We start from the raw sequence: 12,203 nt of genomic DNA, 5'->3' as shown, positions 1-12,203 counted from the left end.
AGTCAGGCCAGGGGACTGAGAGCAGAATCCAGACCCCGGTGGAGCTGGAGATCAGGCCCTTCCTACTCAATGGCGTTGCCCTTATTTTCCCCTCTGGTGGCCTTTCCCAAGGGGTCTCTGAGCATCTCCAAAACAAGACCAAGTCTCCATTAATTGGCAACTCAGCCGAGGTCTCTGCCTGGAGCCCGGTGGGATTCAGGGCTGGTCCCGAGGGGCCCGGAGGGGATTTAAGGGCCAGGCAGAGCCAGGAGGCTGCAGGAAGCGGTGGGGAAGCTGTGGGCCGTGCAGCAGCGAGATGCAGGGGGCAGCCAGAGCAGATTAAGCGTGTTTGGTCCCAGGCACTTTGGCTGGTCCCCTTTCCCAGGGGCTGGGCCGGGCTGGGTAAGGACACTGGATGGGGCCACAGGAGTCCCGGACGGGGCAGAAAGGAAGAATCCCAGCCAGCTGGAGCCAGCTCTGCCTATGCAGCCAGTGTAAGGCGCCTGCTATGGTACCCATCATCTCGCCCTGCCCCTCGGTCTCTGCCTGTCTCTGGCCCTGTCCCTGCTGCTCCCAGGGCTGGTCAGCCTCATGTGTTCTGTAGAGGGCCACCCACCAACTCGTCCAGCCCCCGTCTGTGTGCAACGCCTGCCAGGTTGCGTGTCCGTGACCTGGGTCTCTATGTCACTGATCTTCCTCCCTCTGTCTGCCGTAACCTCTTGCCAGCCTCTGCCCTGCAGCCCTTTCTCTCCCCACCCGCCATAACCCCCCTGACATCCTCTGCCCTACAGCCCTGCCCCTCCCCATCCACCATAACCCCCCCGCCAGCCTCTGCCCTGAAGCCTTGCCTTCCTCTGCTGCCTAGGGGATTTCCCTGGTAAAATGCTGATAGAGACTGCCTTATTCTCCTTTAAATCTCACCTAGTATATCCCCTCTGGCCTGATGCCTACTTAGCCCAGCCTGATGCCCAGGGCTGAGCAGGTGACAAGCTGCAGCCGGGTGGGCAGGAACAATTTTTGTTGTGGGCGGAGGGGGGACTCAGGGACATTAAACCACCTGTGAAGCCTGCAGATGATGGAAACCACGTCCAGGCTGCAGCCGCCCCCATCCCACGCTCTGAATTCCAGCGCCTCTGGCTCTGTCTATTTCCTTTCATCTTATTTGCCTTTTCTTCTCTCTCGGCACCTCAAATACCCCCCTAAGAATTCACATCTGTGACGGAGCTGGGGCAATCCTTTCCCACATTCATTGGCTTCTCTGATGCACCCTCCTCCTCTTCCCTAACACAGTCACGTAGCAGCGGGTGCATTTCAAAATAACAACCCCCTACCCAAACCAGCACTCCGCTGCACGCACAGCCATCCCGCTGCAGACAGGGGGAGAGGCAGAACCCCAGAACTGTGAGCCACAAGCAGAAGTTGCTATGGTACTGAGGTGATAAGTGTGGGGGGAAAGGCCTAGGGATACGAAATCTGAGTAGCCCAGGACTAAAGAGAATAGAACAGAACAGAATAGATGAGACGTCCCCTTTTCTATGCATCTCTGCTGGGTAGGATCTTCATGACAGAAAGTTTCTCTGTACACCAGCCGTTGATTCTCTGACCATAGTGGGCATTGCAGTGACAGAAATATTCCCTACTCCCGAGGGAAGGGAGTCCTGGGGGCAGGGTGGGAAGGGTGAACATCGCAGCTGTAGGGTGTCGGGCTGATTCAGTAACTCACTGGCTTCATTTCTCTGCCCTACCCCAGGAATGAGTCCCAAATGGGGCTGGGGAACCACACGATGGTGACTCATTTCATCCTCTTAGGGATCCCCAACACCGATGGCCTCCAGACCATCCTCTTCTTCACCTTCTTAGCCTTCTACCTCTGCACCCTGGTGGGCAACCTGCTCATCTTCTCAGCCGTCCTCGGTGACCCCCGCCTGCACACCCCCATGTACTTCTTCCTCTGCAATCTTGCCATTTTGGACATTGGCATCTCTTCCATCAGCATCCCGAAATTACTGGCCAACCTCTGGGCCAACAGTAAAACTATCTCACTGGGGGGGTGCATGGCTCAGGTCTTTTTCTGGCATTTTCTGGGCAGCACCGAATGCCTGCTCTACACCGTCATGGCCTACGACCGGTATGTGGCCATCTGCCACCCGCTGCGCTACCTGCTCATCATGAACCGCAGGGTGTGTGCCCTCCTGGCCGCCGGCACCTGGATCACCAGCTCCTTCCATGCCACCATCCTCACCAGCCTGACCTTCACGCTGCCCTACTGTGGGTCCAACGTGATAGACTATTTCTTCTGTGACATCTTCCCTGTGGCCAAGCTGGCTTGTGCGGACACGTACATCTTGGAGACCGTGAGTTTTACCAATATTGGGATGGTGCCCATGACTTGCTTTGTCCTCATCCTCGCCTCCTATGTCAGGATTGCCTACTCCGTCCTAAAGATGAGCGCGGGTGAAGGGCGGAGCAAAGCGGCCTCCACTTGTGCCTCCCATCTGACAGTGGTGACCATGTTCTTCGGGCCCTGCGCCCTGATCTACACCCAGCCCCAGCTGAGCGAAGTGCTGGTGACCCCCGTACACATCTTTGGCAACGTGGTGACGCCCATGATGAACCCTGTCATCTACACGCTGCGCAACAAGGAGGTGAAGGCGGGTCTGAGAAAACTGAGAGGGGTCAGATGTTGATGTGCTGCTTGTTGATGTGCGGCAGCTGGAGGAGCAGCCTGCGTGTCTGCATGGAGATACATCTTCATGGCTGCTCCATGGCTTTTGTGACCCCCCTCTCACGCTCCTTTTTTCCTGTCTCCCACTCCCAGAACCACACTCCATTTTCCAGCAGTGCTCAAGGCCTTGGGAAGCAGGAATGTAAAACATCTCTCCCTTGCCCCTCAAGATTGCCCCTTTGTGCACATCAGGGTGGCATTAGCTGGTCTGGCCACAGCATCCCTCCAGGAGCTCACACCCATGTAACCATCCACCATGGTTCCCGAGCCTTTCAAAGATTCACCGGTTCTCAAGATAAAATGTGCTGTTGTATAAACCGGGGTACCATTCCAGATTTTGGTGGGGGGGGGGGGGATATCTTTATCCAGAATTCCAATGGTTATTATTAATTATTATTTTCACTAGACATGGAGCAGATATTTTGAGACAATTAATGCCAAGATATTATTATTGATGGGTTCAGGTAAATTAGACCCCGCTCATTTTGTATGTATATTTGGGGGGATATTTTGCTATGTGCATTACTCTGCATTTATCATCATTGAATTTCATTTGCTCTGTTGTGGCCCAGTTACCCCGTTTTGTGAAATCCCTTTGTAACTCTGCAGTGTGCTTGGGATTTAATTATATTTTGTATCATCTGCTCATTCTGCCAGGTCACTGTTTGCCCTCTTTCCAGATTATTTATTGAACAACACTTGCCCCTGGACAGACCCTGGGGGGCACTGCTGTTTACTTCTCTGCTTATTCCCACCTTTTGTTTCCCCTCTTTTGACTGGAGTACCTGACAATGCTTTCAGGGTCAGCTGCTGATCCTTCATTTACTTTAATGCTGAGCCTTTTGGAGCCCCGCCTCAACAGCACCCCTGTTTATGAGCACAGTCTCATTTCCTTGTGCCTGGGTCCACAGACTGACATTCAACCGCATTCAAGTGCTCACTGTCTCCTCATATGCCCTTACTAACCGATCCACATCCAGAGTCTGGAGAACTTGTTCCAGGGCTGCAGCGTAAGGGGAAAGGGCAGACGAATTCGGACTGAAGCAGGGCAGTTCGGTGACGTGAGGGTTCAAGTGACACATCAAGTGAATGAAGTTACGCAGGCAGTGGGGGAGGTAGGAGGAGAGTGTGTTCATGCCAGGGGTTCTGAGGGTGAGGCAGAGGCGTAGCGAGGGTGTTATGCGCCCAGGGACTGAAGGTAAAATTTGCGTCCCCCACTGCTGCCTCATGGCGGGGCCCCAAACCTGGCACACAGCTGAGCCCAACCCTTCCACATCTTACCGGACCCCCTCCAGTTTGGGGCTGGGCCCCGCAGGCACTGACCCTTCAGCAGAGGTGGAGGGAGGTCGGACTGGGGGCAGAGAGGAGGGGGAGGAGGCAGCTCCGGCCAGTGGCGGCAGGCAGAGGAGAAGCAGGTGAGCACAGGGATAACAGGGAGAGTGGAAGAGGACTATACTGGTGCTCACAGACATATACATCATAAAGTTTTGTGGTTTGCATTCTGTTAAATAATTGTTTATCTTTAATTTATTCATACCCCGTTCTCATTAGGTTCATGTCTTTTACATAAAAAGTCAAATTCTTCAAATATGTAAGTTTTATAAAACACGCGAGAAATGTGACACAACCTAAATATGAATTTCATCACTATATTTCAATCAAGCATTTAAAACCACTGTTATATCAAATGAGTAACTCATTGCTTACAATAAATTGATGTGCTCAAAATCTCTTTTACCTTTTATTCATTAAAGCAATCTGTAATGCTTCCTAACTGCCAAGTTACTTACCTAGTGAACCTAATTGTATTTCATGCTATCACAGAGATAAACTACAGGAGAGTTATGAATGTAAGAGATTAACTTACCTGTTAAAATAAGTCTCAGAAAAACTTTTAAATAACACACAACACGAGAACCACCCTCACTTTCTTGAAGGCACTTGAAGCAATAAGTAGCCTAAGGCTGAGGACACACTGTAAGTGTGGCTCTCTGTCTGCCACAAGGACTTTTTCCTTCAGGCTGCCGTGAGATTCTATCCTTAAGTAAAGGAGAGAGGTCTCTCTGACCTGCTCTTCCAAATTTCACATAAGCCATTCATCAAGATTCAAAGCCAGCCTTGCATGAGCAGACTACCTAGCCAGGTGTTCATAATCACAACATCCAAACATGTATAAGACTTTTAGCTGAGAAAGCCATGTTAATCCTAAATCTCTGCTATGACTGGGAGTGTGGGTGACCTATAGAAAACACCAGCATTTTCTTTGGAAAATCCGCAACAAAATGTGGAGAGATCTATCACCCCAGTAATGCCAACTCCTTTAGAATTGAGGCCCGGATTATCCAGCACCAGCTGAAGCAGAGCAGACACTGTGTGCACGTGTCTGATATATTTTTACCAAAACTCCTGCCTGCCCAACTCACCAAAGGAGAAAGGAAAGAGGGAGGCCAAAAGGAATGGTGGATAGAGCCGTGTTTCTCAACCTTTTTTTTAAAATAAGTTTCAGAGGGGTAGCCAAATTAGTCTGTAATGGGAAAAACTTAAAAAAGAACAAAACAGTCTAGTAGCACTTTAAAGACTAATAAAATATAGAAGTCCTTTTATACAGAAACTTTGTAAACTTTCATATAGAACGCAGAAACTTCGTATGAAGTCTTTTTACATAGAAACCTTATATCTTATAGACTTTGTACCCCCTTTTGCTCAATGGATTGTCCTGTTGAGTGAACGAGGTGTGAATAGATAAGACATGAAAGACCAGCACCTCCCTGAACTTGCAATGGTTGGAGAAAGGTGGAATGAGAAGACCAGGGCTGGCCTTACCATAAGGCAAACTGAGGTGGCTGCTCAGGTGCCAGACTGTGGAGGGTGCCACTAGGACCCAGACTGTAGAAAATTGTGTCTGCTGCTGGTGCATATGTAGGTAGCAGAGCAGTCCTATGAGAGAAGCAGAACGGGAAGAATTGAGACCTTTCAAAGTTTTGGCCCAAGCGAGGGGATATGGGGGCGTCATTTGAGCTCCCCGCCTCAGGTGCAAAGCTGTTGTGGGCCGGCCCTGGAGAAGAAAAATGGGACCTGTGAAGTGGGGCCTTTGAAAGAAGACTGGACTTATGGATGCCTTGGGAGTCAGCAGCAAGCGCCTGCTTTTGGAAGCTCCCTCTTTGAAGGTGAATGGGGCAGACTAATGGGATAGATCTGCATGAGAATGAAGACACTATAAATCTGAGAATAGTGATAGAAATGTAGCCGTGTTAGTCTGGTGTAGCTGAAACAAAACAGAGGACTATGTAGCACTTTAAAGACTAACAAGATGGTTTATTAGGTGATGAGTTTATTAGGTGGTCTGGCCCACGAAAGCTCATCACCTAATAAACCATCTTGTTAGCCTTTAAAGTGCTACATAGTCCTGTTTTTTGTTTCAACTATAAATCTAAGGCATCTTGCAGAGAGACCCCTGGCTTTCCTCTTGTCAACATGGGAGCATGGATCTGGCTCCACCCCTCCCACACCTAACTCACCAGGCCTGTTAAGGGGAGCAACTATTGGTAATAACAAAATATGTGCGTTTGCGCGTGCGCTGTATCATATGCATATGATAAGTGTTGACTGCTATGTGTGTATTACCAATAAATGTGGCATTTGGCCTTTTCCTCCTGAAAAGATCCTGTGCAGCACTCTTAAATACAACACAACCACCCCTTCCCCAGAGTCATGTACCCCCAGCGCCCCCCCAACCAAATACCCCTCCCCCAGAGCCAGGCACCCCCAGCGTCCCCCAACCAAATACCCCTCCCCCAGAGCCAGGTGCCCCCCAACCAAATTCCCCTGCTCTAGAGCCAGGCACCGGCTGTTACTTACTGTTAAAGTGGCCACTCCTGCCGGCTGCCTCGGTTCTCAGCGTGTACAAGGAGGACGCATGTGTCCCAACTCCTAGCTCGTGGCTCTAAGCATCAGGTGCGCCTGCGCGGCGTGCGCTTCACTCCCACCCCACCCCAGCGCCCCCTAGCGTGGCGCCCGGGGGGAACTGCCCCCGGTCCTCCCTCGCTACGCTCCTGGGGCGAGGCCGGAAGCGAGGTGAGCAATGGAATCTCTTTGGGGCTCCGTTCCCGCCGGAGGCGCTGCAGGAACAATTATTCCCGTCTCCCTCCCCTCGCTCTGGGAGCTCTTCGGGGCCGGGGCTGTCTCTGGCTGCGTGGGTGCAGCCCCCATTGCACCTGGTCCTCCCCGCTGGCCACGCCGCAGAAATGCTAATGCCTGGCCCAGAACTGCCCCAACTCCTCGGGCGCAGCTTTGAGCCTTGCGCCTTGCAATGAAATAACAATGGAACAGCAAAGCGAAAGGCACCCGGAGTAGGAGCCGTGAGCCGAGGCCCCGGCCCTTCCCCCTGCAGGACAGGGCACGTGAGCCCAGCTCCTCGCGGTAGACCCAGCCCTGCCTGCAAAGTCAGAGCGCCCCCTGCTGGGCTGCCTGCCCGGCTTCTTACGCTGCAGCGCCCCCTCCTGGGCTGCCTGCCCGGCTCCCTGCGCTGCAGCGCCCCCTACTGGGCTGCCTGCCCCGCTCCCTGCGCGCTGCGCCCCCTACTGGTCTGTCTGCCCCACTCCCTGCGCTGCAGCGCCCCCTACTGGGCTGCCTGCCTGGCTCCCTGTGTGCTGCGCCCCCTACTGGGCTGCCTGCCCTGCTCCATGCGCTGCAGCGCCCCCTACTGGGCTGCCTGCCCAGCTCCCTGCGCGCTGCGCCCCCTACTGGTCTGCCTGCCCCGCTCCCTGCGCTACAGCGCCCCCTACTGGTCTGCCTGCCCCGCTCCCTGCGCTGCAGCACTCCCTGGGCACTGCTGCAGGCAGCCAGAGTCTGCTTGGTGGTTTCTTTGCCCTGGCCCCAGGACCCAATTTCCAGAGAGCCGCAAACCCAGACTCTGTTGCCTGGGGAAAGCAAACCGGGACTGGAAGGTCAGAGCACACACTGTGCACGTCGATTGTAAACACCACTGTAGCTTCTGATGCACAATGGAAAACCTCCAGGGACGTCTAACTAGGTGGCCATAGAGTGAGAAGCAGGGGGAGCTGGTGTGTATCTGAGAATAGTATCAGTTCAACTCAGGGACATTTAAAGAGCCCATGGGAATTATTTGCAAATCATTCAAACAAAGGATTGGGGTGTAGGAGATCTGGGATCAAGTACAGGCTCTGTAGAAGAGTCCCTCTTTGCCCTTGTGTAACTCATTAAAAAAACTTTGTGCCTCAGTTTCCCTATCTGTTATACATGGATAAATGAATCCTTTGTCACCCTCAGCTATTCAGTATCTCACATTCAGAGTGTGTCTCTGCTGTGTATTGCACAAAGGGGCCTGTGTGGCAGTTCCAGACTGTAGGTCCTCCCATAACGCCCATGATAGTAATAGTGATTGTCATACTATGCACCATATTCTTCATAGATCTTTTGTTATGATATGAATATTGCATTCCTAAGATATGCTTTACGGGAAATCATTGGAGAGGTTATGAGTTACTGAATATGATTATCTGTTTCTATACCTGTATCATTTTTCAATCTGAACTTGGGAATATGGTCAATGTATCTTTTACAGCTGCATTTATACCTGGGGAATATCCACCAGACAGAATACAATCAGCCTGGACAGGCCATGGGGAGGAAAAACAGATGCTAATCTCCCACCTTTCTCAGACACGTCTAGGGATTCTGCTAACAACTGGCTGCTTTGATTCTGCAGGGTCATGTGATCACGTCACCTGGTACTCGACTCCAACTCTAGGACTACGAGTATTTTCCCAGTAACAGAGGGTGGGGATCAAACTGAGAAACAAAAGGTTCTTGCCATATGCAAACTCTACTGAGGGGAGGGAAGCAAGTTAGTTTAGGCTCTTCCTTGACTGAATCCCCGCTCAGGATGACAGAGCCCAGGCTGGAGAAGGTGTCTGGCCCGTGAAGGAAGTGCCTAAGCCAACACTTAGGGTAACAAATTGAAGGAGGGCAAATTCCGTGAGCTTACATTGCAGTTCTCTGTGCAGTGCTCCACACAGTGTGGGGTTGGCATCCCAGAGGGCGTGGTCACTTGAGCACTGAGCAATTCCCTAGCTGAGTGTGCCCATGCAGAGCTCATTCCAAGGGACTGTGTCTTGCTGCAGGTGGTTGTGTCTGTACAACTGGGTGTGTGCTAGGGAAGGGTTCAGGGCCTGGCTCAGTGGGACAGGGCGTGGGAGCCCAAGCTGGCACAATAGTTGGGCTCAGCGTGAACCCCAGAGAGCGGGGTAGCTTGTTACTGTGATAACACAGATCAAAAGAGTCAAATGAAGTTCCAGTTCGGGTGATCTTGTCAACAACACACAGTGGCCAAAAGTGGCTTCTGAGCCTGAGAGGGCCCAGCCTGGGGGCCTGTTAGCAATGCTAGCATTTGAATTCATCCCAATGGCCATTGCACCCCATCAGTGCTGTGCCTGGGCTGGAGAAAACACATGTACAGAGAATAATTATCATATCTGCCCTCTGCCCCTGCATCCTGGCTCCCAAGTAAGATGCTCACCTGAGGAAAAGCATCTACCTTTCTCCATGTGTTAATACCCGCCCCCTCCAGCGTCTCCCCTTCAGACCACACCCTGGCATGTTGCCTACTGAGCCCAGCCTGCAGATCACAGCCAAGCAGATGACAAGCTGAGTCAGGGGAGCTGGACCATTCTGCGTAGTGGGGGGTGTTGGGAGCCCCTGAACCAAGCTGTGAACCTTGTAGATGATGGACATCGTGTCGAGCCAGGGTGTACAGCTGCTCCCACAGCATCCCTCACTCCAGTGACTGTGGCTGGTCCCCTCCTCTCCCCTTTCTTCTCTCTCTAACCTCATAATCACCCCCTGAAAAACAACTGAAGGTACGTCTAGACTCCGTCGACGGACCATGTAGTCTAGACGTACCCTTGAGAGAGAGAGAGAGAGCAAAGCACAAAGGGTAGGAGCATTGGCAGCAGATGGAGAGAAGTTATTATTCCCCTTTATTTGGCATCCAGTTCTGGGCCCTCCACTACAGAAAGGGTATGGATGCTTTGGACACGGTCCAGCGGAGGGCAACAAAATGATTAGGGGGCTGGAGTGCATGACTTACAAGAGGGGGGAATTTGGTCTTATTTAGTCTGCAGAAGAGAAGAGTGAGGGGGGATTTGAGAGCAGCCTTCAGTTCCCTGTAGGGTGTCCCAAAGAGGCTGGAGAGAGGCTGTTCTCAGTGGTGGCAGATGGCAGAATGAGGAGCAAAGTTGTAGTGGGGGGGTGTCTAGGTTGGAGATGATGAAAAACTATTTCTCTAGGAGGGTGGTGAAGCACTGGGATGGGTTCCCTAGGGAGGGGGTGGAATCTCCATCCCTAGAAGCTTTTGGCCTGAGAAATTTAGCTGGGATAGTTGAGTCGGGGCTGGTCCTGCTTTGGGCAGGAGATTGGACTCAATGCCTCCAGAGGTCTCTTCTCACCCTAGGATACTATGATTCTATGACCTCTGTGATCAAATGCACGACAGTGCCCCCCTTAGCTCTCATGCTACCAGCTGTCACCTCTCACTGGGCAGGGATCCAAGCACCTCTCCCCCTAGATCAGGGAGCTCAAATTTACTGTCACTCTTCCCTCAGATCTGAGCTTAATCCAGCACCTGCAGTGTGTCCCTTCTCAGGGACAAGGACCAGCATGATCTGTGACAAGGCAGACTTCACCCAGTCTATGGATTTGAGCACAGCCTCATTGCCGGCAGAACATGCACTACTAATAAGAAGAAACAGCGACACACCTGCTCAGCCTACCAGGTGCCCCCATTTCCCGCCCTGGGAGACTGTGGTCCTTCAGACCCAGCTAGGACTCAGGAGTCCTGAATCCTCCAAACTCTTCTCTCCTCCCCTGGTCTCAGGCAGCTCCTGCTGAAGGCTGGGTAGGACACTGCTCGGACTCCGGCCAGTTTCCTGACTCCCAGTCTCATGACAGCTTCCTTAATCTCCTTGTTGCGCAGCGTGTAGATGAGGGGGTTGAGGAGCGGGGTCACCGTGGTGTAGAGAACAGCCACCACGCCATCCAGGGGGTGCTGGGTACCCGGCCGCAGGTAGATGAAGACCAGGGGCACGTAGTAGGTGACCACCACGGTGATGTGGGCCACGCAGGTGGAGAAGGCCTGGCGCCTGCCCTCGGTGGAGCAGATCCTCAGGATGGCTGAGATGATGCAGACATAGGACATCAGGATCAGCAGGAAGCAGGTGATGGCCAGGAAGCCAATGTCTACAAATGTCACCAGCTCGTTGAGCGCCGTGTCCCCACAGGCCAGCTTCAGCACAGCTGGGATATCGCAGAAGATGGAGTCCACTCTGTTGCCCCGGCCATAGGACAGCCGGAAGGTGAGCGCGGTCTGTATGGTGGAATTCAGGGAGCCCAAAAGCCAGGCCCCCATGGCCAGGAGCTGGCAGGTGCTGTGGTTCATCAGGACGTGGTAGCGCAGCGGCTTGCAGATGGCCAGGAACCGGTCATAGGCCATGACCGTGTAGAGCAGGCTCTCGGTGCAGCCCAGGAAGTGGAAGAAGAAGAGCTGGGCTGCACAGCCCTGAAAGGAGATGGCCCCACTGCCTGGAAGGAAGCCGGCCACCACCTTGGGCACCACAACGGAGGAGACCATCATGTCCAGGAAGGACAAGTGGCAGAGGAACCAGTACATGGGCTTGTGAAGCCGGCGCTCCCAGGCCACCGCCAGCAGGATGAGCAGGTTCCCGCCCAGCGTCAGCAGGTAGATGAGGAGGAAGAAGAGGAACAAGGGTACCTGCAGTTTGGGGGGGTACGGGAGGCCCTCCAGCATGAAATGGGTCAGCTGGGAGCCATTCCCACACTCCATTGACTCCGCTTGTCCCTGCAGTTGAACGTGGGGTGTTAATGATTATCCAAGGGAGATACGATGGGGGACTTTTGCAGGGGTGTTTGCGCTAAAACTCCCTGCTTTGCAGAAGCCAGAATCAAACCCACGAGTGGCTGATTCTGCATCCCTGGCTACCAGTCCAGGGGACCTCACTGCCCCCCCCCCCAATGGGGGATAGAATCCAGTCCTTCTGACTCCCGGCCTGCCCTGCTTTCATCCCCACTTGCCATCCCCCAGAGCTGGGAAATGAACCTGTATGGGTGGACTCCTGTATCCTGACCCCCGCTCCCTCGCCCTAGCCCACTGGACCGCCCCACTTCTAGCCCGCATCCAGGACAAGACGCCTGAAGTTGCACAGAAACGCATTCCAATGAGAAGCAAAGTCCATGCACCGGGGGAGGGGCCTTTGGAATGGCCTCACGGGCAGGGGATTCGCTGGCTCTTACGGGCTTCCCGTCCTGTAGGCGTCAGGCCCGCGTGAGTTCCTGGGCTCCACACACGGGGGTATCCTGGCGCTCAGACTAGCAGAGCTGGAGGGTCTCCTCAGATAATGAAAGCCCAATGAGTCTCTGAATCGACACAGCCGGAGGCAGCCCTGGCTGTGCACCCCGCCGTAGC

At 53.3% G+C, this 12,203-nt stretch overlaps 3 protein-coding genes across 3 annotated transcripts in view; 1 reads left to right on the top strand and 2 right to left on the bottom strand.

Annotated features, from left to right (window-relative positions):
* The window catches only part of NOP9 (NOP9 nucleolar protein), a 340,212-nt gene that overhangs the window by 224,828 nt on the left and 103,181 nt on the right, over nt 1-12,203 (bottom strand). The gene's annotated exons all lie outside the window — the stretch shown is intronic.
* LOC102443513 (putative olfactory receptor 10D4) lies at nt 1,743-2,666 on the top strand. Its single transcript, XM_075911845.1, has one exon. The coding sequence runs from the start codon at nt 1,743-1,745 to the stop codon at nt 2,664-2,666; it is 924 nt and encodes a 307-aa protein (XP_075767960.1).
* LOC102452752 (olfactory receptor 10G6-like) lies at nt 10,551-11,564 on the bottom strand. The gene has a single exon (XM_075911844.1). The coding sequence runs from the start codon at nt 11,562-11,564 to the stop codon at nt 10,551-10,553; it is 1,014 nt and encodes a 337-aa protein (XP_075767959.1).

Source organism: Pelodiscus sinensis, chromosome 30 (assembly GCF_049634645.1).
Source record: "Pelodiscus sinensis isolate JC-2024 chromosome 30, ASM4963464v1, whole genome shotgun sequence".
NCBI classification, from domain to species: Eukaryota; Metazoa; Chordata; order Testudines; family Trionychidae; genus Pelodiscus; species Pelodiscus sinensis.
Note: the sequence above shows the minus strand (reverse complement) of the source record. Positions and strands in the feature narration are given on the sequence as shown.

Bases quoted from the DNA above. Each gene is read 5' to 3' on its own strand.
- LOC102443513 (XM_075911845.1), top strand. From the start codon at position 1,743: ATGGGGCTGGGGAACCACACGATGGTGACTCATTTCATCCTCTTAGGG.
- LOC102452752 (XM_075911844.1), bottom strand. From the start codon at position 11,564: ATGGAGTGTGGGAATGGCTCCCAGCTGACCCATTTCATGCTGGAGGGC.